General features: G+C 51.4%; 3 protein-coding genes and 1 long non-coding RNA gene across 10 annotated transcripts; 3 read left to right on the top strand and 1 right to left on the bottom strand.

Moving 5' to 3' along the window:
* The first annotated feature begins 6 nt into the window (after positions 1-6).
* On the top strand, positions 7-6,992 carry PYGO2 (pygopus family PHD finger 2). Its single transcript, XM_029579443.1, has 3 exons — positions 7-330; positions 2,724-2,773; positions 3,105-6,992. Exons 1-3 carry the CDS (start codon positions 264-266, stop codon positions 4,143-4,145), a joined length of 1,158 nt encoding a protein of 385 aa, XP_029435303.1. The 5' UTR covers positions 7-263; the 3' UTR covers positions 4,146-6,992.
* Positions 6,993-7,544: 552 nt separating this feature from the next.
* Positions 7,545-18,228, top strand: PBXIP1 (PBX homeobox interacting protein 1). 6 transcript variants are annotated; one of them, XM_029579436.1, is made up of 12 exons: positions 7,545-7,779; positions 8,687-8,748; positions 9,492-9,564; positions 10,063-10,124; positions 11,319-11,478; positions 11,866-11,931; positions 12,458-12,667; positions 13,021-13,044; positions 13,283-13,356; positions 14,135-14,260; positions 14,525-15,843; positions 16,288-18,217. In XM_029579436.1, exons 2-12 carry the CDS (start codon positions 8,707-8,709, stop codon positions 16,901-16,903), a joined length of 2,772 nt encoding a protein of 923 aa, XP_029435296.1. In that variant the 5' UTR covers positions 7,545-7,779; positions 8,687-8,706; the 3' UTR covers positions 16,904-18,217. The 6 variants fall into 6 exon arrangements, with proteins under 6 accessions (XP_029435296.1, XP_029435301.1, XP_029435302.1 ...); XM_029579437.1 differs by lacking the exon at positions 7,545-7,779 and adding an exon at positions 7,802-7,836 and having other exon boundaries at positions 16,288-18,228; XM_029579439.1 differs by lacking the exon at positions 7,545-7,779 and adding an exon at positions 7,913-8,207 and having other exon boundaries at positions 16,288-18,228.
* On the bottom strand, positions 18,098-20,671 carry LOC115077182. The gene is made up of 2 exons (XR_003852971.1): positions 20,384-20,671; positions 18,098-19,919 (listed from the first exon to the last, which is right to left on the bottom strand). It is a non-coding gene; the product is annotated as an uncharacterized LOC115077182 (long non-coding RNA).
* A 98-nt stretch (positions 20,672-20,769) lies between these two features.
* PMVK (phosphomevalonate kinase) lies at positions 20,770-24,331 on the top strand. Of its 2 annotated transcripts, none has more exons than XM_029579444.1 (5): positions 20,770-21,018; positions 21,991-22,054; positions 22,176-22,328; positions 23,084-23,213; positions 23,394-24,331. In XM_029579444.1, the coding sequence occupies exons 1-5, from the start codon at positions 20,936-20,938 to the stop codon at positions 23,528-23,530; spliced, it is 567 nt and encodes a 188-aa protein (XP_029435304.1). In that variant the 5' UTR covers positions 20,770-20,935; the 3' UTR covers positions 23,531-24,331. The 2 variants fall into 2 exon arrangements, with proteins under 2 accessions (XP_029435304.1, XP_029435305.1); XM_029579445.1 differs by lacking the exon at positions 20,770-21,018 and adding an exon at positions 21,053-21,077.
* The last annotated feature ends 1,297 nt before the right edge of the window (positions 24,332-25,628 follow it).

Here is a 25,628-nt window from a genome sequence, read left to right as displayed (position 1 = left end):
GCAACCAGCGAATCGGAAAAAAAACGCGAATGACTAGGAAAAGAAGCCCGATCTCGCGGTAAATAAGCGAGGTTGGCAACACTGCTTCCTGAGCCGCTTCCGGTGCGCCGGGGGCCGCTTCCTGTTTTTTTGTGAGGCGGAGCGGAGTCTGCCGGAGCCGTGCGCGCATTCCCGGCCGCAATCTAAACCCCCAGACCCGACCCTCGGAGCCTGCTCATTGTGATGGGCCTGAGCCCCGCGGGCTGCGCCGCGCTGTAAGCCAGATGGCCGCGGACCAGGAGAAGCTGGAAGGAGCAACGGGGCCCGGGCAGGGCCGGAGAGGGAAAGCAGGTGAGGAGGGAAAGGGAAGCGAGAGGATGGAAGGGAGCAGAAGAGGACGGTGGATGGAGGGGAGGAAGCGCAGGGCAGAGGCTGGGAGAGGAGTGGAGCAGCCCGGTCCCCCTCTTTCCCCCGGTCTGTACTGTCACTACAAGCAGGATTGGCTCCAGGCTCATGTCGGTGCTACCTGGGGGATGACTCCGGTGGATCCTCCTTGGGCACCTTAGGACCAGTCACCCTGATTGTGGTTTGCCACCATGGTCGGAGTCCTGCGGCTCATCCTTTGCCCAGCAGCCTCCCAGGGGCAGGGGCAGAGACTGGCCCTCGCGGATGACTTTAGTGTGACCTGTGATGCAGGGGCTCTTCTTTCCCTCCAGTCTGCTCTGTGGGAGTTTGATGGGAGTTGGAGCTCAACCGTTGTGAGGCCCCCATCTGCACCTTTGTCCACTGCCCCAAAGTTAAGGCAAGCTCTCTCTCTCTGTGCCTGGATTTGCTGCAGTTCTATAATGGAGCAGATGTCCTGGGTTCATGTGCTTCCTCTGTTAAGGATTGTAGGTTTAAGGCCCTGAGCGAGACAGTCGGCATCTAATGCTGCGTTGTGGCTGTCGCTTTCAGAGAAAGAGTAGCTTGAGATGTAGTCACCTGTGCTTTGGTCTTCTCCGTCGGAGCTCGGTGACAGAGCGTAACCTCCAGGTGTAGTAGATATGGTGGGCTTCATCCAATGCCAGCCAAGGCTTCGTTCATGCTGTCCCCAGTGGAATGGACTTGACTTGTCTTTGTTAGATTTGTGAAGCTGGATGGCTGCAAAATATTCACCAAGTATGCTCAGTGCAATCATCCAAGCACTCTGGCCTTGAGCACCTCAGTAATAGATGTCAAGTTAGACTCCTTGCGTGGCAATGCTGAGATCGTTTGCCTACAGTGGGTGCTAGGATTACTGCATGGTAGAAAGCCAGTTTCTTGTTGATGCCTCGCATCTTCATTGGAGTCATTTGCACTCTGGTAGTTGTGACCAGCATTTAGCTCCTGGCAAGTCTTTGACACTTGAATTCTAAAATAGCAGAAGATTTGTGTTTCTTCTGCATAGAAGAAAAGGCAGAGGAACATGGATTGCCATTGCTTCATGGCACTGCCAGCTTGCTCTCCTAGAGCTGAAAACCATCCAAGGAAGAATCTTGGCAAAGTTGGATAAAATCTGCTGTGACTTACAATGAAGTGAAGTGCAGCCGAACAGAAAGCAAATGAGAAACCCACAGTAAAGAGCTGGGTTTTTGGCTCATTTAGCCTTGTACGTGCTGTGTGTAAGTGAGTAGTGTTGTGTTCTTTCATGTGCTGTGTTTCTCCCTCTGTTCACTCTCTGGCGCTTCTGAGGTTCATAGGGATGCAGCAACTTTGCCCAAGGTGGTTGTGGAAGATTTCAACCACAGTAGAAGCAACTTAATATTAAGGTCAAAACAACCTTCTGGCATTGAACTGAAGAAACAGGCTGATGCTTTTTAGATTAACAAGAAAAGAATAAACTTCCCCTTTTTATTGTAAACCTCAATTGGATTCTGCTGCCCTCGGCACACCCCGCTTCTGCTTTTGTGGAGTAAATGCCTTTCAGAAAAGTGAGATTGATTTATAACTTCCCCTATCATAGCAGTGAGACCAGACAGAAGAATGCAGGTTTCTCCTTTAAGAGTTTTCTGTCATTGCCACTGGAGCTGTACAGCCTTCTCGCACTGATGATGCGAGTTCCTGGCTTTGGATCGCAGAATAAAAGGATTCCTGCACTGCAGGTGTTTTCTTGGCCAGCAGACAGAGAGAGAGGTGACGATCCTTGCTCAAGTCTGTGGTGGATTTCCAATTCATTTGGAAATCAAACCCTTCCCCACACATTTGCCTAAAGTCTGTCTGATTGCCTTGAAATTTACAATAACAACAACATGTTATATCCTGGATTTCTCATGTTCGTGTGCCAGTCACAGCGTAATTGTGACAGCCAGTCTTGCTGTTACATGGCAGACAAAGTTCCTGCACAGTTCTGTTTAAAGAGACGACAAGCAGATGGAAGATATATACCAGCACCCCCAGGCCCTGGGTTCCCCATCGAGCAACAGAAAGCTGAGGGTGGGGGATACTGCTGCTGCTGCTGTCTTCTGTTTTTGAACACATCTAACAGTAAAAGAGAACATTTTTCTTGGAAATCCATTGATAAAAGGTACAACAAAGGCAGTAAAGCTTGTTTCTAGGTATTAGAACAGTTTGTCTGTTTTCCAGATCCGGGTTGTAGCATTTCAAGCAGTGGCTGGCCATAGCCTATAACAATTTATCTTGCAGCTTGTGTCGCGTTCACAAACAATTAGCAGTCGGAGCAGCCATCGGCAGACTGTAGTAACTGGTCTTCATGTTGGTTCTTTTAGGCCTGCAAATGAAGAGCCCAGAGAAGAAACGGCGGAAGTCAAGCACGCAGGTAATGGGGCCTGAAAGTAGGAATGGGGAGCATTGGGTCAGCCCTCTGCATGCCTTGTACCTTCCTGCAGTCCACCATAAATGTCTGCTTCCGTGGGCATGCCATGTCTTGGGTCAGCCTCTACTGGGTCTCTGTCTGCCCCATGCCAAGTGAAAACATGGCATCGGGTGGGGGATGGGGAATCTGCAGCTGATGGGTGGAGCAGGGGGAGGGAGGTGCTTTCCTTACAGTGCCAGCATGTAAAGATTGAATGTGACGGAAGATGAAAAGAATTGCATATTGTGTGGCAGTCGCACTGCTTTAGCCTGAATTGTTTGGTCTTGTCTTTCAGGGTCCTGCTTATTCTCACCTCTCTGAATTTGCCCCTCCCCCAACCCCAATGGTTGATCACCTGGTGGCCTCCAATCCCTTCGAAGATGATTTTGGAACACCCAAAGTGGGGGGTCCAGCAGCTCCTTTCCTCAGCAACCCCTTGTCATTTGGGAACTTTCGTATGCAAGGAGGCGTGACTGCTCAGGTCCCTCCAGGCTATGGAGGGGGACCTCAGCCCATTAGAAGGCAGCCTCCACCCTTCCCCCCAAATCAGATGGGTCCTGCTTTTAACATTCCTCAAAACCCAAACTACGTCCAACAAAGCCACATGAACTTTTCCAATCAGCCTTTTAACCAAGCCATGGGACAGGGCTTCAGCCCTCCAGCAGGGCAGATGATGCAAGGACCTGTTGGTGGATTCGGGCCTATGATGTCCCCAACCACCGGTCAGCTTCCCCGGGGGGACATGGGACCAGGGTCAGGTTTGAACACTTCTAGTGCCCCAGCACTGCAGCAAAGGTTCAGCGTGCCAGGCAACCCTTTTGGCCAGTCTACCATGCCGCGACCAAACTTGCCGCCGAGTGCCAATCCCTACGCCGGAGCTGACCAGAGCTTCCCAGTGGGAGGAGAGGAGAGCGGGAAGAACCTGGGCACCCCCAGCAGTACCTTCACCCCAGAACAGCACGTGGGCTCTCCAGCTGCCGTCAACGGCAACCAGCCCAGCTTTCCTCAGAGCAGCGGCACCCCAGAGATGAACAACCTTCCGCCTTCAAACAAGCCAACAGGCGGCTCCGGCCACCAGCCACCTTCGGGACTCGTGTACCCATGCGGTGCCTGCCGAAATGAGGTCAATGACGACCAAGACGCCATCCTGTGTGAAGCCTCTTGCCAGAAATGGTTTCACCGGGAATGCACTGGCATGACAGAGAGTGCCTATGGCTTGCTCACCACAGAAGCCTCGGCTGTTTGGGCCTGTGATTACTGCCTGAAGACAAAAGAGATCCAATCGGTGTACATCCGTGAGGGCCTGGGGCAGCTAGTCGCAGCTAATGATGGGTGACGGACAGTGACTGAGGGGGGGGTGACACATGGTGATGCAGCTTGTTTGTCTCTGACAATGAAAGTGAATGTATTGGGAGGGCAGAGTGCAAAATACCCCAGCTCCTAGATCATGGGGTTGGGTTTCTTTGTGCTCCTGGGCAAGTGATACGCGTTGAACACATGCCCTCTGGGACAGTGAAAAATGGTACTGTTAAACGCCTGGGGAATCCCAGGCGAGTGGGAGTGGGAAGAGAGAGTGCATGCAAGGATTTTCAGCCAGGAGTACAGCATGGGCCTGGCTGTTTTCTGCTGTGTTGGTGCGATAACCCTGGGGTGAATTATCAGCTCTGGTCAGAGGGGCATGAGGGGTCTTCACTAGCCCCATTTTATGGAAAGTTTGAACCTGTTCTTGTTTTCTGAGAGAATCTTGGGTATAGAGCACGTGCAAGAAACATTAGGTCCTCTGCAGTAGGATCTGTTTTGTTTTTTATTCATGGGTTCCTACAGTTGCTTCCTAAAATCTGGATTTTTTTAAAATAGTTTTTGGCTAGAACAGGGGGAGGGGGCACTGCTAGTTCCAGGTGAGGGTCTAATCACTGGAGAGGTAGGGTTGGGCATACGCAGACACTTAAGATTTTGTGGTATAATGAGTGGTCCAAAGATGTGGGTAAACCAGCCAGAGCTCATGATGTTGACTCCACCTGCAGAGCAGATGGGCACCATAGACCTGACACAGCTGTCACATGTGTTTAACATAGAATAATATCTACAAATGTATTTCCCTAGCCCAGAAAGTGGCAGTGAAACTTCACTCCCATGCTTACTGATACCACATTTTGCATGAAACCCAGAAAATCCCAAATGTCATCTCAAACTCCCCCCCATACCTTCCTCTTCTCCCTTATGGAGAATGGGAGCAGGGAGCTGAGCCAAGATGGCTTAGCCCTGTCACCATCCCCTGGTTTGCCCATTTATTCTTTTGGGAACAAGAAGCGTAACGGACTTGCCTTCTTCCCTGGAAGAGTTAGGAATAATCCTTCAAAAGCAACAGAGGTGTTATCCATTGGGCAAAAAGAAAGCACTTGAGGGCATTGAAGCAATTGTGAAAATGTGTGGCTGAACCTGCACATTTAAAAAAACAAAACAAAACAAAAAACCACACCAGCCCTTAGCTGGGTTCTCTGGTCCCGTTGTTTGTTGCCATAACTTGGGGGGTCGGGAAGGGGCTGCCATCCTTGTAGCTTGCCATACTTGGCTGTAGTCCGTAGCGGGGGGCTAGCAGAAGCCACATCTCTCTTGCTTTACCCTCTGCTACTTCCTGATAACTTCCCAAGCTGTTCTCCTAGCCAGAAAAGAAATGTTACCAAAGTGACAAACGGTAGCCAGCTGCTTTCCGCTGTGTATAGATGGGACGTTTGCTAAAGGGGAATTTCGTGGAAGCCCCATCTCTGGCACTGAGCCCAGAGGCAGCCTGTGACAAAGGCTTTTCCATCTCCTTGTTTTAGTTTTTTTTTTTAAGCCAATTCTCAGTACAGTCTATTGATGTCAATGTTCTGGAAGAATTCAGCCAAGAATTGGACATGTCCTTAACTTGCATCTTGAAGTGGAGTTGTGCCTCTTTTTCTTATGTGTATGGTTCAGTTATAAATGGTCTTTGAACAGCCGCCTCCTCTCTCTCCTTATTTCATAAGGCAGCTGCCTTGCATGGAGTATGCTCTTGGCTCTGAAAACATCCTGAGGCATGAGTCATTCATCTGGGGCAAAAACCAGTGCTGATAATTATTCTGTATCTGCAGGCGACCTGGACCTTGGTGGTGTAGGATTATGGGAAGAGAGAGCTTACAAGCCCTAAGTTTGGAAACTACTCTCTTCCCAGATCGCCAGAGCTGAATTCAGCCTTCATCTCTCTCCAAGAAAGCTTCAGCCTGGAGCCTGGGTTCCCAGATTTACTACCCTCTTCCATCGGTGTGCACCCTCCGGCTCTGTAGCGCCCTCCCTGTGACCTGTTCACAGATTGTCAATGGGTGCTCTCGCAGAGTGGCAAGAATAAAAATACTTGTAGGTAGTTTTATAGAGAATTGGCTCTAAATTGTAGCTTTAGTGTTTTTCTCTCTTTCTACATTTGGGTTTCTGGATGACTTGGAACTGACCCTAGTGAGGCTGCAGGACCACCATGAGCCTTCATACACAGCTACCTGGGGTGTGTGGGGTGATCTCCCTCTTACTGATTAACAGAAGTGGGGTCTGGACGACACGGGGAATTTATCCTGCATGCTCATTCGTGAGGGCAGTGCCCTGAGCACTGTCTTTTGAAAATTGGGCCTGGCACACAGAGTTCCCATGGGTGCTGTGCCCTTATTGGAGCAGGGGTTTGACAGTGCCTGTACTGCCCACTGTTTCCCACAGCTGCAATGTGCATACTCTTCCCAGTACTAATACAAAATCGAACTCAAATGCATAAAAAAAAAATGGGGTTTGCGTATTGTCACCCAACGTATGTCCAGCATCTTGTCTGCTCTTCAGCCCGTCTGTCACTGCCCATCCCTTCCACTTTTCTCCATCACTTTCTTCCTCCCATCACAGCTCCTGCCAGCCGCATAATTCGGCCGTAGGAGGATAACCAGCCAGCTGCAAGTCCTGTGGTCACCTTGAAGTCCTTAGCAAGGTTGCAACTGGAAGTGGTTATGGAGTCCATGTGCCTAAGTATAAGGTGGGGTGAGAGTATTTTTAGCAGGCAGCCTGCAAGTGCTGACAAGTTTGCACCAGCTGGACTTTGCAGAGTCGCTGCATATTTCCCCTGAAGCTTATTGGCCTTTTTCATCTTCAGTCTAAGCTTGGGGGAGCAGGCCCGCAATACAGCTGCGTACTGGCAGATGTGGACTTGCCTCACAGCCCTAACTCACTTCATAAAAAGGGAGGGTCCCTCTGGCCCTTTGTGTGGATCACTCACATAGACACAGAATGAATGAAGCACGTGATGGAGACCCCTAGGTCAGTTGAGGAACAATTTTACCCACCAATCAGAAGTGTTTCATCTGGTGCGCTGCATCTCTGCCCCCAAAGGCCAATACATTTAGAAGCCATTTATTCCCTGTACCTTTGAATAAGAAATTCTCCCAAGGCGGGTCCATTTTGGTTCATCTTACAAGTGAAGTGGGTCCCTGTGTAAGAATAACTAGCGATCAACCCCAGGCTCCCTGGCAAGAAGCTGGACTTGAAGGATGGTTCTTAATGCCGACCGGCCAGAAAGCCAGGCCTTCACACAGCTCTGGAGCAAAGAACATCCTACATACCCCTCTTCTAATAATAAGAGGCCCGTCGGCCCCTCCCCCGGACCCACCTGCCCCCGTCCGTCACGCCCCCTCGCTGGGCAGCCGCTGAGTGGACACCGGTCACGTGCCGCGGTGGGGGCGGGGCTGGACTACAAAGTTGCAGTTTCTCGAGTCGGGGAGCGAGTGCACCGCACGGGGAGGGGAAAGGCAAGTGCGGGTTAGGGGGAGAGCCGCTGGCCCTCGGCACCGAGAGGTAACGCTGGGTGCTGTCACGTGGCCCTGCCAGGCGCTCTTAGCTTTATAAGAGGGAAGTAGAGCGGCTCCGGACGGTGCACCGAGGAGCCCGGCTCTGACCCCGGTTTCCGAGCTTCTGATCGGGGGGTAAGTCCTTGATCGCTGTGCCAATAAAAGATAAGGATGGCTGCCTTAGAGCTGCAGGTAGGTGACTAACCCCATGCCAATAGGAGAAGGGGGCCCCAGATGGGTCGGGGGAAGCTTTGGGTTGCCCTGGACTACCGCCTTGCTAAAGCGAGTTCAGCCTTCCCCCTCCCCTCTGGCTTCCTTCCTTCCTGCTCTGGGGCTTGCAGCTTCAGATCCTCCTAAGAACCAGCCAGCTGAGCTCTGCCCAGGGTGTCAGCGCTTCCCCTCCCCTCTCCTCTCCTGTCTTTCCCTTTTTAGGGAGAAAGCCGCGTGCTGCTGGCCCGGAGTCTGCTTTTTGTGCAGAGGGAGTCCTTGCTCTGGGAGCTGCAGCAGAGCTGGAGAAAGGACTTGGAAATGCAAAACTCTCTGAGCTGTGCTTTCTGTGAAAAGTGAGGGGAAGTACGAAATTCTTTCCCGTGGTGGCTGTCATCTCCCCCCCCCCCCCCCGCTTTGCAGAGGACTGGGGGTCTCCAGAGCTCCTTGCCGCTCTCTCCCTTCTCTGCTTTACCGAAGCACTAGGTTGGTTCTCCATTTGCAAGTCAAATAGGTTCTAATGCAAATTTCTCTGCAGCCACCAGTGATCGTGACAAAAGCTGTGTGTTGGTCCCGTGGGCTGGAGATGGAGAGCAGCCCAGGTCTTGGGCACTCCCCCCCTGCCTTCATGCAGTGCAGGGGCAGGCGCTGTGCTGTACTGCTTCTGGAGGTGGCTGGTGCTCGGCCCGGATCCCGCACGTCTCCTCACCTCCTGATAAAAAGAGCAGCTTGCCCTGTGCTAACACAGGGTCCCTAATAACCTCGGGTAATGCTCTTGGCTTGTCCATCCTGTCACCCTCCCATGACTCACCCAGCCTCCCTTTTCTCCCTGCAGGTGGGAGCTCGAGACAGAGCATGGCCGATCCCTTGGACTCCAAACATTCAGCAAGCCCTGAGGTATGTTACCATCACTGCACTGCTAGTCCCAAGGTTGACTTTACTTCCTATCTTAGAGCAGCACCCTGTGGTCTCTGTCCTCTGCTCACCCTAGTGCTAGCTGGGGAAGGCGGTTATGGGCTCCTTGTGTATAAGGTGAGATGCCCGCACAGACATCACAACATTAAATGGACAGGTGTTTTCACTGTTAAAAAAAAAAACCCGCTGGATCTTTCCAAACTGAAACCGTTTTGTCACGTTGCTGCTGATGGTGTCTGGGCAGATTATTTTCTCTATTGTAGACTTTAATAGCCCAGCCTAGCGAGTAACCCTAGGAGGAAAGTGTGAGGAGAGGGGTGTCGTGTGACTTGAGTCTGAAATTACTGGGAAGATGGTGTAAAAATAGAGCCAGGCCTGCCTTGCGCTCGGGCTTACTGGGGCCGCTGTCCTACTGTGTATGTGTAGCAGCCATTTGTGCCAGCATGCAGAAGTAAAGCAGTGAGCCTAGGAGGAGGGGGTGGGTGGGTGTGCCAGGCCGGCTTCCCCGTGGGAGTCTGTGCTGCCAGAAGCACGCTCTGCTGGAGGGGGTGCCACCAGGCACAGGGATAGCCTGCCCTGGGTGAGGGCACTGTAGAGGAGCTGACGGCTGTGCAGGCAATTCTGGGTGAGACCGGATGTCCTTCTGTAGCGTCTCAGCCCGCAGGGGTGACTGTTCAGAAGCCCATGCCTGTGATGGTCTCCTTCTCTGTTTTATGTTCTGTTAGGGGCTGCCGGTGGAGACCCTGGGGCCAGAGCGAGGAGGATCCCCTCAAACCCTAGCTGAGAGCAGAGCCTCGGGTAAGCTTTATTCGGTGACTGATAACTCTTTAGCCTTGCTCTTTGCTCAAGGGAAGCAGAGGGAGATCAGAGTCCCTCGGGTTGCCACGTGTGTGACTGCCCTCTGACTTCCTGCACGCTCGGATGCTGCAGAGTGAAACTGGAACAGGAAGCTTGACAGGTGTCCTCAGGTAGACCTGGTCAGGACAGGAAACTACGTTGGCTGATTACAGCTCCAAAAGAAACGCGGTTAAGAGTTGGTCGTTATGAGTGGCGAGAGCAGGGCGTGATTCAGCAGGGGATGGTCTTGTCCTGAATTGAGTTCCTGCATGCTTTTTGTGGTTCTGCTCTGTCTTCAGACATAAGTGTCTTGGGAATCGGATGGGGGAGGTGGAGAGAACAATAGTTGTACAAGTAAAGCAGTTAAATGTGTTTAAAAACGCCTCCCCCCCCGCTACTCACTCTTTGCAGGATAAGATGTACTGACGCTGCAACTCCTCCTCTTTTTTTTCTTCCCAGCGGCTGCCTCCGATGACAGGGGAGAAGAGTCCGGGATCCCTTCCCAGCCTGAGGGCGTCCTGGTATGAAGCGTGGGGTGTCTGGTCCTGGTTCCTCCTCCCTAGTGTTTTACCCTGGCGTCAGCCGTTTTGAGAAGCGAGATGCTGGGTCAGACCCGATGCTCCATGGAGCCCAGCATCTCGTCTGGCAGTGTACCAGTCTGGGTCTCCGGAAAGTACCCAGCAGATCAAGGAGGGGAGGGGGGGATCCAAAATTAAGGTGGCGATTCTCCCGTGTGGGCCTGGCTAATAGTTGTTAATGGAGTTCTAGGATCCTGTCCAAACCTCTCAAACCCTGCTGTGCTAGTTGTCTTGACCACTGTCCTCTGGCAGCAGATTCTGAAGCTTGATTGTGCGCTGAGTGGGAAAAGTTACTTCCTACAACTTGGGTTAAATCTGCTGGTTGTGAATTTTATGGCGTGTCCTGGTCCTCGGTGCTATCTGAAAGGGTAAATAACCATTTACTCCTGTTCCCCACCCCATTGATGATTTTATAAACCTCTGTCATATTCCCCCCTCAGCCATCTCTTTTCCCAGCTGAAAAGCTGTAACCTGCAATGCCTCTCGGAGTTGTTTCATCCCCTTTTGTCATCTTCCTCTGCATCTCTTCTAGTTCCCGTCTTCTTTTCTTTTTTTTGAGATGGGGACACTGGAACTGCACGTAATCCCCCCCCCCAGGCTGGCTCACACCGTGGCTGGATACAGAGGCAATATGACATCGTCTCATCCTTGAAGGCTGGCACAGCGGGGTGGGATGGTGGAAGCTCAGGCAGCCTTTAGCGCCCCCCCCCCCCCCCCCCCGCCATGTTTTCAGGCTGCGCATGATGCACAGATAATACAGAGCTCACGAATGAGCGTCTGAGCTAAATCAGAGACTTCACTGCCTTTAAAGGGGGGGGGGGGATATTTTAGGTGAAAGAGAGGACCTTCCAAACGTTTGCTCTTGTTGTTTTGAGAGGTTTGATTTAGCGAAGCTGGTTCTGGACTTTTGTTGACAGAACGGCCCAGCAAACGCGCACACTCTTGATTTGGGCTCGCTGGACCTTGTGGCTGGGCCTAAGTGTATGCCGGCCTCGGTGCAATAGAAATGAAATTTGTTGCGAGAACCGTACAGGGCTGGGAGTGGATGGGGGTGGAAGAGCAATGACTTTGCAGGCATGGATGTAAATAACTTGTGTGTCTTTTTTTTTTTCGTTTTGTTTTTTTTCCCCTTCCAAGGATGCTGAGAGGCTGGACCCACTGGTCAGCCCCAAGCTGGCTAGTCAAGCAGCAGATGTGCCACCTGAATCCAGCTGTGCAGACAGCCAACAGCTGGAGATCCCCCTTGAGGAGGGGCCGGACTCCTTCGCTGGCAAACCCTCACGCTCTGGCAACGGAGGTACGAGCCGGGGAGGGATGCTGGGTTTCCACCATCCTCTGCTGGGGACCCAGCAGCAACCACATTCAAAATGTTGTTTAATGACCAAAAACTGAAGAAAGCTGATAGTTTGTTTTTAATTGGCCTGAGCCCTTGCCCCTCTCCTCTGTCTGCCCCTTCCCCCCCCCCCCCCCCCCCCCCATATACCAGCATTGCAGGGATCTTCCCTGGAGGGCAGCCCGGGCTGCACAAGTCATTGTTGGGTCAGAAACCTGTTCAGCTCCGGATTTCTCTTGTTTATATAACTTATGATCTCCCCCTCCCTATAGCCGTTAGGGAACGAGAGTAGCAGAGATTCCCAGGTTCTGGCTTAAATGTGGTGTTTTTGTTTTGTTTTTTTTTTTAAAGCGAGGTTCTTTCTGGAACCGGTACAGAGGGTGCTGGACAGCTTCTGGACCTGGGGGCAGAGAGCAGGTGCTGGCATGGAGAAGCATGGTGTCCGTGCATGAGACCAGGGCCATCCCCTTCATCTCCAGAAATCTGACTTGTCCATGTCCCTTCTCTCTCCCCCAGCACAGGCAGAGGGGGAGAGCCTGCCAGACAGCAGGCTGAGCGTCTCATTAGTAACAGCAGCTGTTTGCTTGGTGTGTTTTGGGGGGGGTGAAGAGTGATTCTGGGACCTGTGCAGTGTCATGAGCTCACAATCGCCTGGAATCGCATTCCACATCTGCACCTTTGGGCCTGTGAACTGAGCACCATCCTCTGGGGATGAAGCTTGTGCTGCTTGTCCTAGTGCCGCTGCTGGAGAGGACTGCCTGTGTGCAACCACCCTCCCCTCCCTGGGGGCTCCAGTCCCACAACCTTCCTGGTCAGTTCTTCCTTTGGACCATGCTGACCGCTGGTACCGAAGGCTAGATTTTTTTTTTGACCTGGCAGCTAGCTAGCCCTGCCTCCTTCTGACCAGTGGCGGGGTCTCTTGCTTTTTTTTTTGTTTCAGCAGAGGGGGATGTGGAGGAAGGGAGCTGTTCCAGCAGCGAGGAGGATGTAGAGGGACTGCGGAAGAGGCAGCCGTGGGGCAGTCACCCACCCGCCGCTGCCGTTGACCAGGGCGCGGCCGAGCAGGGCAGCGGGGACGAGGCCTGGCTGACTCTGAACAAGTGTGTTCTTGGTGCCCTGGCACTGGTGTGCATTGGCTTCCTCGTGTTCTCAGGTAAGATGGGGAGGAACGGCAGCAGCGTCTCTGTTGGGGAATGTGTGCCCATGGGTCTGCTTTGCATGCAGGAGGGTTAAACACAGCAGCAGTCGCCCCGCACTGGGCACTGTTTGAGACCTTCCTAGATAGGGCAGACCTATCTTGGTTTCTGCAAGAGAGCTCCCTATGTTTAGCAGTTCCCGGGGGTGACGTCGCCAGTGTGGACCAAGCAGATATTGCCCTGGGTTGGGGGTGATCATGCTGGGAAGGGGTGGGACTGATGCAGGTGTTTTCTCCTGCTCCCATGTGCAATCTCAGGAATTCCAGGCACTGGGTCTGGCTTCTTACTGCTCTCTTGTTTCTCTCTCTAGGCAGCCTGTATGATGCAGAGGATGGTGAGTATACCCACGCTGCCAGGGGCTGTGACACTACCCACAGGGCTATATTTTGTAAAATACTTAAAGAATTGATGGGACCCGTGGTGTTACGTTCAGCTGTGACCATGTAGGGGGGGAAAATACTTGAAGCTTAACACTGCTGTTTACGTGTGATCCACATTTCTAAGTCTCAGGCTGTCAGATGCTAATAACTTATTTTTATTTTTTTTTTTCCCCTTCTCGTTTGCTTGCTCAGCACCACTAGAGAATCTGGAGCTGCGGGATCTTGGTGAGAGGGTGAAGCAGTCTCAGGTCCTCGATGACCTCAAGGTAGGAGGATGGAGGGGAGGTGGTGCAGAAGGGCTCTTATTGAGGGGCACGCTCCAGTTCCACCTCGGCCCATTAGATAACCGGGGGGGGGGGTTCCCCAGGAGCCTCATCCAGCACCCAACAGAACCTGAGCCTTGACCTCATCTGCAGGACGACAGCAGCAAGCTTCCTATCCTCACACATCAAGTTCTTTACATGCATCCGCCTTTGGTGTGGAGAGCCTGCTGCTCTCCCTGGTGTCTGATCTGGCCAGTGGCTTCAGAAAATATTCTGGTGACTTGTTTTATTGGCCAGCTCTAGCTGGAGAAATGGACTTTGGAGGCAGGAAGTACCTGTTTTCATTTTAGCTCAGTCCTCCCCAGAGGCTGCTGGGCACCTGCTCTGCTGATTGGGTCGAGGTCATTTGTGCGGCACTTATGAGCAGCCTTCTGCCCTCAGAAACTGAAGCGTTGCATTTAGTGATCTGGCACGGAGATGGAGCGGGCTGTGCTCACTGCCTGTCCTTGGCGAACATGAGGCTGTTGTGTGCAAATCCAACCCTGTTGCCTGCTAGCCGGTGTCAGATTTAGGCACAAGCTACAGCTTAGGGCCTCAGCTTTTCAGGTATTTCTAAATAATAGAAAACGACTATTTAAAGTTGTTTGTTTTTTTTTTTTGGGGGGGTTTTTTTGTGTGGCTCTAGCAATGTAGTGGGAACTCTTAAACTTGGTCCTGAGTAAAGCTTCGGCAGGAAGTGAGGCTGCTCCGCTGACTTATTTTTAATTTTTGCCTCGTGCAGGACTGGATGAAGCAGCATGTGCGGGACTCCCCGGGAGATGTAGGCAATCTCCAGGCTATGAGCGGGCTCTTGGACGGGCTGGCCAAGGAGAACCAGGAGATCAGGCTCATGCAGGCCCAGCTGCAGGTAGGAGACTCTCATGCACGCTCCCTCTCTCTCCTAGGCTGCCCGGGGAGGGATTTAATTGGGTTGGCAGTTGAGTGGGGCAGGGAGAAATCTAATTCAGGTTATACTGGTGCAGAGGGGATGCTGAGAATAGTAGCAAATCCTATAAATGCCAAGCTGTTAGGGAGTTAAACTTCACTCTGCTCCAGCAATAGTAAATGCAGCACTAAGGCTTTTACCCACAGCAAGATATGTAGTTCTGTCTTCTTTCCCGTTTCCCTTCAGGCCCAGAAGGATGAGCTGGAGGCTTTGCTGAAGAAAAGCGAAGGTGAGAGGCATTCGGCAGGGTCCCAGCAGCAGAACCTCTCTGAGGAAAACCTGCGGCTGAAAGAGAGTCTCTTGCAAGAAGAAATGTCCCATCTGTCTGTGCGCAATGAGCTTGAGATGCTGAAAGAGAAGCTTCGGACACCGGAAGGCAAGGGGCCGGAGAGCGGGACGCTCATGTCTGAAACAGCCAGGCTTCGGGAAGAGCTGGATGCGGAGAGACGGCAGATTGAGAACTACCTGACGCAGAAAGAGACGCTGGTGGCCGAATCTCAGATGCTGAGGCAGGAGCTGGACAAACAGCGGACGCTCGTCTCATCCATTAGACGAGACCTGGATAACCTGAGCGGTCAGATGGCTTCCTCGGAGATCCAGGTGGAGCCGCAGCAACTCGGAGAGGTGCTGATAAAGTGGAAGAAGGAACTGGCTTCCGAGCTCCAGAGATCAGACACCTGGGAGAGCAACTATGTCCAAAAGAGAGAAAAGAGGTCAAAGTCTGAAAATGAGAAGAAACGGATCCACGCGGAAAGCCGAGGCGACCTTTCCAATACCTCCGGTTCTGGCTTTAGGGCCAGCACGCTACCTGGCAGAGAACTGCCCAAGGGACCTATCCACAGAGACTGGAAGGACCCCAAGAAGAGAAGATGGGAACACGGGGATGCAGGACAGGAAGAAGCATGGGGTAAAGTGAGAGCCGAGCAAGGCGGAAAGCCTTGGAAGGACAGAGCTGCCGGATGGCCAGAACAAAGAGGCATAAAGGAAGCTGGACATGAGCACCTAGAGGGCGTCCACCATCCAAGAGAGCGAGATGCAGGCAAGGAAGCGGCGAACAAGCCCAAGAAAGCCGAAGGGCCTGGAAACAAGGAATCCACCCACAGACACCACGACCACAACAAGTTCTGGAAGAAATTGTCCAGCCACAAGTATGGAGTCCCTGAAGGCTGCACGGGGGTACATGACTGCGCGCGGAAAGAAGGCCTGGACCTCTTCGATACCGAGCTGGAGCCGGTCGAGGAGCAAGACTTCCACCAGCTTCTCAAAAACTACCTGGAGAAGAGCAACTTATCCGCCTACTTTTCGGAGCTGACCCCTCTCCTGAGCGGCTTTTTCCAGGGGGGCGTCTTCAGCCACGACCAGATCCGCTTCCGGGACTTCGTGGATGACGTGGAAGATTACCTGGAAGACATCGCCCGGAAGGAGAGCGGAGATGATGATGCTGTGGACGACTTCGAGCATTACGTCTTCAGACACTTCTTTGGAGACGCTACTCTTAAAAGAAGGTGGGTTGAGAAGCTCTTGCTTTGGGACTATCTTATGGGTGTAATGCAGGTGGTGGGGAGAAGAGCTTTTCTTCCTTTTTGGGAAGAGCTCGGAGTGTTTTCAAAAAGGTGGCTGACCTAAAAAAAAAAAAATAAATTTTTTTAAGGTTTGGCTGTAGTTAAAAGATAATCTAAACTTTTAACTATGCTTCACATTTACAGCCGAGAGCAGGCTTGTCTTATGGGAGTAGTTCCAAAAACCTTTAATGAGGATTTTGAAAGATCCACTTGTGGTTTGGTTTTGTGTTTTTTTTTGTTTTAGCTTTTTCCTCCTGATCATGACGTGTGGTGAAATCCCCCCACCCTTGCTTCTACTGAGACAACACTGAAATGCCTTGATGGACTCGGTTGGCAGTTTTTTTTTCTAATAACTTGTTGCAGGATTTCATGATTCCTTTTTTCTAGGTCCTCTAAGAGAAACACCTACCAGAGGAAGGACAAGACGAGTTGGGGAGGGAAGATGGGCCTCCATCCTCACACAGGCTCTATGCCGGCGAAGCGAGAAGGAGCCGGCCACCAGCCAGCCAGTCCTGAGGAGCAGTCTGACCACCACAACCAGAACTCCATGCAGTTCGGTCACCGCCACCCTAAGGGAGATTGGTCTGATCATCACCAGAAGCACACTGAACCATGGCACGAGAGAGAGCGGTCAAGCAATCACCACCACCCTAAAAGCAAGAGAGACTCCAATCAGGAGCCTCATCTCAGTCGAGAAGAGGCCTACGACGACTTCACCCACAAGCATGGTCCTAGGGCAGAGAAAGATGACCACCATGAAGGCAGAGCCAAGCCCCATAAAAACCACAAAGACCCTAATCGGGACTTCCCTTTGCCAGAAGGGAGTTTGGATTACCGCAAGCATGCCCATGAATTTAATCACGGACATCCTGCTAAGACAGGGCGCTCTGGCCATCACGAGCCCCACAAGGAATTCATGGACCAGCAGGGCTCTAAGAGAGAGCGAGGTGACCTTGAGAAGTCAGAACCGTTCAGCACTGGGCAGTATCGTCAAGGGGCATAGCAGCACAATCCCAGAGAGGCTGTGACCTTAGGCTGGCAACGCTTGCCCAACTTCTGATCCAGGTTCTGCAGAATGTGACCGATCTTGAACTCCTGACGCTGCCTTCTGTGATGGTAGCCTTTTGTGTGAGATATAGGGGATGGATGTGTAGGGTTTAACCTTCTGCCTCTGGACACTCATCTATAAAAGCATAGAGAAATATGTGCCTTTATACTTCACTCTGTTTTCAGTGTATAGCACTTTGCATTTTTTTTTATAAGGTAGGGAACTGTTTGGGTGCTTGCCTTTGTGGTGTCTCCTCTCAGCAGACCAGTACCAGCAGTATGTTGAGGTGTGTAAGGAGTGACCTGGCAGTACTAGACTGCTGGCTTTTTTTAACCCCTTCGAGGTTAAGTTGCAGCACTACTTCTCTTTACTATGACCCTCCCCCTGCTGCAGCAAGCAGCCTGTTCTAAGCTTGTCCAGGGCCCCCTTTAAAGACCTTTCTCTGCTCTTGCTCTGTATCACGCTGCAGGTCCTGAAGTGGCTTTAGGTAGGGCCTCAGGACCTTTTTTTTTTTAGCTGCTTTTCCTCTAGGCAAGGCTTGGACTACTACAATATCAGGTTAGGTAATGATTTCAGGAACATCTTAGTCATACACTGTTCCTCCTGCCTTATTTTTTTTTCTTTTCATTGGGTTTGTAGTCCAGTCAGCAGGCTGCTGTCCCTGTGTCTTGCAGCAGAGAGGGAAGTTTAACGGTCCTGATCTGGGAATGGTCCAGGCCTCTCCCAGAAGCCTTTCCTCTAGTGGGGTGAGGCTTGCTCCTGCTTGGCTGGCAGGGGCAGAGTTATGGGTTTATTTATTTTTTTATTTTCTTGCCTCTTGTTGTGGTTGTTTCTCTGAAGCAGGGCCAGAGAATGGCAGGACTCCACCCTCCTACCTCCATCCTGTATCTTTCATACCACTGCCCCCCCCCCTCCCCCCCACAAATTTTCAAATCAGAATGTATTGTGAAAGTAGTGCCTCAGAGGCTTGCAACCCTGGCGTTACAGTGAAATGCACACTGGGCTTCGGCCTTCAAAAAAGTGCTTGATTGTATGATGGGGGTAGCCAGGGTCTGTTTTATTTAAATGACTGATCATGCACTGATGTACTAAGACTTGACCTCTCCCTTTATTAGTAGGGGGATCTGAAAGTTTTGGGTTCTTGTTAGCTGCTCTAACCTTCTGAAATTTCTTACTTACTGTATTTGCTTTTGTTCAGTCAATAATAGGGAAGGCCCAGAATGCAAACAGTGGTACTGGCTATTGTCAATAAAATGTGACAGTCACAGGGTTTCCTCTCATTTATTAAGTGAGCTGTGTCTACGTTTGAGCTCCTCTCCAGCCCATGGCAGATGCTCTCATCGGTTGTCTGTGTACTCCTTCCTCTGCACAGAGGGTCATGCTGTAGCTATATTAGGCTCTTAAGAGCCCACTGCTCTACTTTCTCGCCTGTGTTTGTGCTGCGTTATCACAGCTAGATGTGTAGCTGCTTTGTGGACAGGCTGTTTAAGCAGCAAAGGAAGCCAGAGTCTGTAAGCCCTAGGAGCTGTGTCTCCTAACCCTGCTAAAGAGGCAGCTTCAGGCTCCACCCTGCTGTAGGGGGGAGAGGACAGACTAGCGGGAGGAAGAAGACAAGCAGAAAAAGGAGCTTTCCGTGTCTCTTCTTCTGGGGGGAAAAAAGTGATAAGGAAGATACTTGCCCAACACTGTAACTATAATCCCACCCCTTCCTCTATAAAACAATTATTTGTCACTTCTGTTGCAACCACTTCAAACCTTTAGCAATGCTTGAGGCTAGGCCAGTGCTTTGAGTAGGTGCACTAGGTAGTTTCTTATGGTGCCACACCTTGGGTGTGAAACAAAGGGGTGGGGGGGGGGTGAAAGGCCAAAGGTTAGTTAGGCTGCCTATTAGCCTTGGACTAGTCCTGCATCTACCATGTGCCTCCAACCGAAGTACCAACCTCGTGTTTGTTTCCACATACGTTTTTATCTACTCATACACAAAATAGAAAAAAGCAAATAAAAGGCTTTGTTTTTAACACAATTGAGATGGGTTATGGGCTTTTTCAATTGTTACATGGTTAACGCCTGGACTGGAAATCTCTGATAAAAGGTGGCGGATGATCCCTGCGGCTGTATTAAGGAACAGGCGATGTTCCTATCACTTAAGGACGAGTGCAGTTTATGTCTTATTTAACAACTAGATACGAGTACAAGGTGCTACCCGCTTTTACAGCGGGGCTAGCTGAATGCCCTCAGCAAGGTTTATGGATGCAGGAAAGGCGCTTAGCCACCTCTCAGCCTTTTCCTTGGCCTGGGTCTGTCCAGCATAGCTGAGGCTAGAGCAGAGGGCCACTCGGCGAGCCCAGCATCAGTGGGGTTAAGGGGCCCCGGCAGCTCTCTGCTCCCACCGGGCCTTTTAAACATGGCCGCACGCAAGTGGGGAACGTGCTGCAGGGTCCAGGCCGTTCCATTTGTGACCATGCATGGGGGTCCCTTTCACAGAGATTGAGGACGATGATACTATGAACAAAGGTAAAATCCACACAGCCCGCCCCCACCCCGTCGAGGAAGTGGAATGATCGCAGCTGGGATAGACCATCCAGTCCGCTGGGGGAGCCCGACTCCTCGTCCTTCAGCTGGAGTCACCCTGTGTCGTCCTGCCTTTCCGCGCTAGAGGTCTGGAGACCCACAGCCAGGGTTGCCATGTTTTCATGAAAGAATAAGCACATTTTTCCAAAAAAAAAAAAGCCCAAAACACGTGAGATTGAAACTTCAATCCCCTCACGCTCATTGCCCCCTCCTCTCATAGCTGACAGCAGGCTGAATCCATGCTTTTAGTTCACATTCCTCTTTCCACGCTTTGCAGTACCTTTTACAGTACTTAGCCCAGTTCCTTTCTTTAGCCATAGTAGATCAAAACCATTTAGTAGCGTAGCAGCCAATGACGGAAACAACAGGTATGGACAGGCTCTCATACAAAGTTGATCTTCTGCAAGGAGAAGAAATGAAAAAAAAAGCAAAATTAGATGAAAACAAAAGTGGTATAGAACAAATACAAAAAAATGGCATTACAAGTTTCCAGGTCACATTATGTTTTATCTGTAGTCAGCAGGTATGGACAAGCTTTTTGTCAAAATAAGGATTTCTTACAAAGGTGATCTGCTGCAGGGAGAAGAAATGAGAAAAAAAAATAGATGAAATCAAGTGTAGAACAAATTAAACACCACCAGCCCCTCGCGCCCATTCCCTCCTCCGAGCACGTCCCTGGTCCCCACACGCTCATTCCCTGAGCTCATCTCTGGCCCCCACACGCTCATTCCCCCCCACACAGCTCATTTCTGGCCCCCAAGCACTCATTCTCCCCACCGAGCTCATCTCTGGTCCCCAAATGCTCAGTCCCCTCTCCCCGCCCATCTCTGGCCCCCGCACTCTCATTCCCCTCTTCCAACATACTCATTCCTCCTCTCCTGATATCTGGCTGTAGCCAGCTGAGTGCTACACTCCCTTTAGCATTCAGGTCTGCAACTGCACAGGAGATTCCTTCTCTGTCGCTTGCTGCAATGCCTTGCTGGGTCTGCCCACGTGCTGGTGTGAAGGCTTGCGCTCTGATTGGCTTACTGCTGCAATAATTTAGGGTGCGCCTGCCATGGACGGGCCTCATCGGTGGCAGCAGCCAATCACTTCAACCTCAGAGCACAAGTCCCGCCCTCCAAGCCCAAAAAAACGCGATTGGCAGGAAAAATCGCCCAATTAAAAGCAGCCCGCGAATCGAAAAAAAACAAAAACGCGAATGACTAGGAAAAGAAGCCCAATCTCGCGGGAAATAAGCGAGATTGGTAACACTGCCCACGGCCAGAAAAGCAGCTCCAGGGGAGGGAAACGGCTGCGTGGCGCCCCCAAGGAGGCTGGAAGGCGCTGGTGGCCTGAGATGGGCGGAGTCTGCAGGTCCCGCCCCCAGGGGGAGGAAGCACGGAGTACTGTCTCCTTTCTCCCTGGCCCCCCCGCATGGCGCCCCCGAGCCTGCTTCTGCTATTTAGTGGCAAGAGAAAATCAGGAAAAGATTTCTTGGCAGAATTAATCCGCGACAGGTACCGGGGACTGGATCCATGAAGGACTGGGTTTGATGGAGGGGAGCAGGAACTGCAGGGTAGGGGCTGAGGGAGTGGCGAGATGAAGGGTTGTATGGATGGAGGGGGCAGGTACTGGAGGGCGGGGGAGCGAGAGGGGATGGATGGAGGGGAGCAGGTACTAGAGGGCGGGGGCTGAGGAAGTGTAGAAACGAAGGGATAAATAGAGGGGAGCAGGTACTGAATGGGGGAGAGAGAAGGCTGGATGGAGGGGCAGGGAAGAGAGGAAAGGGAGAGGGCACGGGGGAGATGAAGGGTTGGATGGATGGAAGGGAGCCGGTACTGGAGGTCGGGGGCTGAGGGAGTGGAGAGATGAAGGGTCAGATGGATGGCAGGGATCAGATCCTCTGGGCAGGAAAGAGTGGAAAGGGAGAGAGTACTAGGAGAAATGGGTTGGATGGATGGCAGCAGGTACTGGAGGGCTGGGGCAGTGGAGAGATGAAGGATTGGTTGGCTGGAGGGGGCAGGGAAGAGAGGAAGGAGAGGGTACTAGGGGAGATGGGTTGTATGGAAGGGAGCAGGTACTGGAGGGTGGGGGCTAAGGGAGTGGAAAGATGAAGGATTGGATGGATGGAGGGGGCGGGAAGAGAGGAAGGAGAGAGAGTACTAGGGGAGATGGGTTATATGGAAGGGAGCAGGTACTGGAGGATGGGGGCTAAGGGAGTGGAAAGATGAAGGATTGGATGGATGGAGGGGGCAGGTACATAGAAGGGGAGGGTTAGAAGGAAATCCTTTCTTTCTTTCCGCTCTGGAGATCTGGGTGTGGTCTGCTTGCAGCTGAGAGGAACAGCAGACGTAGCCAGAGCCCAGGCTCCAGTTTCTTTCCTACCAGCAGCGCTTACTGGAAACCTGCAGGGGTAGCCGGCAGTGTTAATGTTTGGGAGAACATTCAACTTTGCGTTGAAAAAAATAAAATGTGCTCTTGTACCACAGGTTGGGGTGTGACAGGTGCGCCATCCTGCGCCTCTCTGGACCCCTCAAAGAAGAGTTTGCTAAGGTACATCCTCCCCCCTGTTCATAGCCATTCTAGCCCTAGACCCTCTGCTCCTTGCAGTCTCTCAGACTGGAAGATGAAAGGACCAGACGTTACTCGTTTTTTGGTGTTACATTTTTTGCAGGAGAATGGCCTGGATTTTCAGCGTTTGTTGGATGCCAGTGACTATAAAGAGATCTACAGAGCCGACATGATCCGGTGGGGAGAGGAGAAACGGAACTCGGATCCAGGATTTTTCTGCAGGCTGGCTGTGGAGGGCATCACGCAGCCCGTCTGGGTAAGAGACAGGATAGAAAGACATTTGAATTGAATATGGAGACGTTCTGTGCCTGGGAATCAGACTTCATGTTGAACACCTTCTAGGACTTTTTCTCCAGCTTCTACTTCTATGGGACAAGTGCCTGGGTGATACTGAGGGGGAGAGGGATGGATGGGGGGGGGAGTCAGTCCAGTTATTGGGAAGTCTTCTCTGAGGTTGAACCCTTCAGCTCTGCTTCCTGCCAGCAGGGGCAATCATCCATCCTGCCCCCAGTGCTCAGCATATCACTTCTGAGCCCAACCAGTCCTGATGGGCATGAGCCATGAGGCCAGCCAGTTTAAATCAATGTAAAATATTGGGGGGGGGGGGGGGGGGGGGGGGTCTGCAGGTTTTGGGGCCTCCGTGCTTATGGCAGGCGCTGTGAGGACAGGAATGCTGAGTTGTCTTCGCTCCGTGCTCTTCTTGTTTATCTCGAGGCTGCAGATGTTCCCTGTAAGGACCGGGAGCAAGATCAGGCCAATACCAAGGCCGGAAACGTCTGATGCAGTAAAGCAGGCTAGAAGTCCAGAGAAAGCACAGAAATGACATTAACGGGTCCCTATCATGAGGAGGGGGTTATTTTTCATTTCAGGTGAATCAGGTCAGGAAGCCACTTCCTCTCACGCTCTTGAGGGATGTTTTGCTTTGGGCTGGTGCCTGGCTGGGGTTCTGGGGTGAGCCTGGGTACAGCGTTCCTCCACCTACCTCCCCCTCCCCCCCTTCTTCTGCTGCAGGTTGTGAGTGACACTCGGAGAAGGTCGGATGTGGAGTGGTTCCAAGGAGCTTATGGTGACCTAGCACAAACCGTCCGAGTCGTGGCTTCAGAGGAGACCAGGAAACACAGGGGCTGGGTGTTTACAGCAGGTCAGTAGCAGCAGGCCGGGAGACCTCTCCAGAACTAAAGTGAGGAAAGGTCTCCTTCGCGCAGCCAATCGGAATGGCTGAAGATCTCAAACCCTCTGAGTTTCATTTCTCCAGTGGATGTGTAACTCTGCCTCCTTCCACATCACCCTTTGATGGCCTCTCTCTCTCTCTCCTTGGCAGGGGTGGATGATGCAGAGTCAGAGTGTGGATTGGATCAGGGGGTGACGTTTGACTGGACCATGGCCAATGACGGGGACCGGCAAGCGCTGGAGGATCAGCTGAGCAGACTCCTGGACTTTATTCACAGCAGACTTTAGCTGGGACAGAATCACGGGACCGTGCAATGAGAGAACGCAAGCAGGCACCACCCAGAGTCACAGATCATGGCAGTGACGCTGCAGGAGAGATGTTTTTTTTTTTCTTCTAAAATCAGGAGCATGATGGCAGCTAGAGCTCCTGCCCATGAGACGTGCCTGAAGCAACGCTGAAAATAACCAGGTCAAGCAGAGCAAAAGCCCTGTTCCAGTTGATGTACCTCTATGTGAAGTCTCTACCTTGAGCCTGCCAGTCCGCAAAGACTAGGCCTGCAGGGCTGCCGTAGAGTGCTCCTTCCCTGTTTGAACTGCAACTGAATAAGAAAAATAAAAGCAGTGAATACGTCTTATTTTTTTGTTCCTGGGCAGCCGATCACTTCTAATTTGACAGAATCGCTGTAGCCAGGGCCATCACTGGATGAAATGGCCTCCACCCCCCCTCACCCATCCCCTTTGGGCTTGCGTGCTGTAAACCTCGGATTAGTAAAACCAATAAAGACCAGCTCTAAGAGTCATAAAAGTGAGAAGTTTATTTATGGAGAAGTGCGTGAGGTTCTCCAGGAGTAGCAAGCAATACAAAGCAAGTGTCATATGCTCAAGCCTACACAGTGCTCTTCTGCTAGTGCAAAGCATTATAAAGGGTTACCTTCAGCCAATCAACAGGTGTCTGCCTTTACCCACCTCTTACCTTATGATCAATCATTAAATTTATGCATGTGGGTACGTGCCTGGTTACTATGGACAGATGCCTCTTCAGTGCTCAGACTGACTCAAAAGGGTGCCATGACCCGACCCCCCCCCCCCCCCCCCCCCCCGCCTTGTGATGACCCCAGCTGTAGCTTTGGAAGGATTCGCACTCACAGTGGGCCCAGTGTACTAAACCCTGAGTTAAATTTTAGCGCAGGTTTTATTTGCTGGGCACGTTAAAAATAGGGATCCCCGTGGGATGCAGTAAGCTTGATGTGATGCAAATTGAAAATAAAGGTTATATGAAAAAAAAAACGCACTAAAATGTGAGTTAACCCGAAAAATCCTTACTAATTTGGAAGAGTGCTTTAAAACAGGAGTAAGCTGGAAGGAGTGTGAACAAAATGACCATGCATGTGAAGCTGGCACTGGGCATCCCAACTTGGGCACAGTCTTGCATGCAAGGCCATTTTGGCAAGGAATTTCAAGTGAAATCAATTCCTTGGGCTTCAGGTAGAATAGAAGTTAACTCACATGTCTAGTGGCCATGATATTCTATTGCTGTGCCCATGTGGTATGTTAAAAATTCATTCATTGCAGGTAGTATCTTGCTGTTTGTTCCACACTGGGCATAGCAATAGAATAAAATAACTTTCCTTGTAAGTATCCAGATCAGTCCAGACGCCTGTGTTTTGCCTCCCTGCCAGCGGATGGAGACAGAAAGTTTCACCGACACTGTACATAACCTACTGTGCCACCTGCAGTCCCTCAGTATCTCTGTCTCCAGCAGATGGTAGATGGTGAAAACCTGCAGTCTGGCGAGAAAGGGAAAAAAAAAAGATTAAAAGACAAGAACATTTCTGGATCCTCCCAGAGGGTTGTGAGGTCCTGCTGGGACCATCCCCCCCCCTGGGTTGGTGACCCTTCTGATAGCTCAGTCCCGGAGGTCTGTGTGGTGCACATCTGGTGGTCCAGGTCCCTCATCCTCCACGAGACAGCGGTGGAATCTGCTGCCATATCTGTCCTGCAAGCCCAATGAAGCAGGGAAGTGTCCCTTTTATACTGTTTGTCCTGGGATGGGTTGCTAAAGTTTGGCAAAAGGAGGCTGATATAACCAGTGGTTTGGCTCTTTTCCGATCTGCCTTGCGGCCTGCGCTCCTGGAATGGGAACCCCTGCACCAAAGGAAAGTATTGGTTTCTATGTAGGGAATTGAAATTATCCCATTTTAAGTTGTTCTTTGTGGTTATTCTATTACATTGTAGTTTACTGTTCGCATCTATTGTTTATCTATAGTTTTCTTTACCTATTCCTCCTCTCCATATATATTCCCTTCTTCCTGCTCCCACCCCCTCTCCCTGTTCTTTGTATTTTTTCAATTCAGTTTTATGTAAACCGATATGATGTACCCACGAA

This window comes from Rhinatrema bivittatum, chromosome 16, assembly GCF_901001135.1.
Source record: "Rhinatrema bivittatum chromosome 16, aRhiBiv1.1, whole genome shotgun sequence".
NCBI lineage: Eukaryota > Metazoa > Chordata > Amphibia > Gymnophiona > Rhinatrematidae > Rhinatrema > Rhinatrema bivittatum.
Note: the sequence above shows the minus strand (reverse complement) of the source record. Positions and strands in the feature narration are given on the sequence as shown.

What these genes read in the sequence shown, in the direction of transcription:
- PYGO2 (XM_029579443.1), top strand. Translation starts at nt 264, where the DNA reads ATGGCCGCGGACCAGGAGAAGCTGGAAGGAGCAACGGGGCCCGGGCAG. An exon ending in GGGCCGGAGAGGGAAAGCAG is followed by an intron (nt 331 to 2,723) that starts GTGAGGAGGGAA and finishes TGGTTCTTTTAG; the next exon opens with GCCTGCAAATGAAGAGCCCA. An exon ending in GGCGGAAGTCAAGCACGCAG is followed by an intron (nt 2,774 to 3,104) that starts GTAATGGGGCCT and finishes CTTGTCTTTCAG; the next exon opens with GGTCCTGCTTATTCTCACCT.
- PBXIP1 (XM_029579437.1), top strand. Translation starts at nt 8,707, where the DNA reads ATGGCCGATCCCTTGGACTCCAAACATTCAGCAAGCCCTGAG. An exon ending in CCTGTATGATGCAGAGGATG is followed by an intron (nt 13,045 to 13,282) that starts GTGAGTATACCC and finishes TTGCTTGCTCAG; the next exon opens with CACCACTAGAGAATCTGGAG. An exon ending in GACGCTACTCTTAAAAGAAG is followed by an intron (nt 15,844 to 16,287) that starts GTGGGTTGAGAA and finishes CCTTTTTTCTAG; the next exon opens with GTCCTCTAAGAGAAACACCT.
- PMVK (XM_029579444.1), top strand. Translation starts at nt 20,936, where the DNA reads ATGGCGCCCCCGAGCCTGCTTCTGCTATTTAGTGGCAAGAGAAAATCA. An exon ending in GCAGAATTAATCCGCGACAG is followed by an intron (nt 21,019 to 21,990) that starts GTACCGGGGACT and finishes CTTGTACCACAG; the next exon opens with GTTGGGGTGTGACAGGTGCG. An exon ending in GCATCACGCAGCCCGTCTGG is followed by an intron (nt 22,329 to 23,083) that starts GTAAGAGACAGG and finishes CTTCTGCTGCAG; the next exon opens with GTTGTGAGTGACACTCGGAG.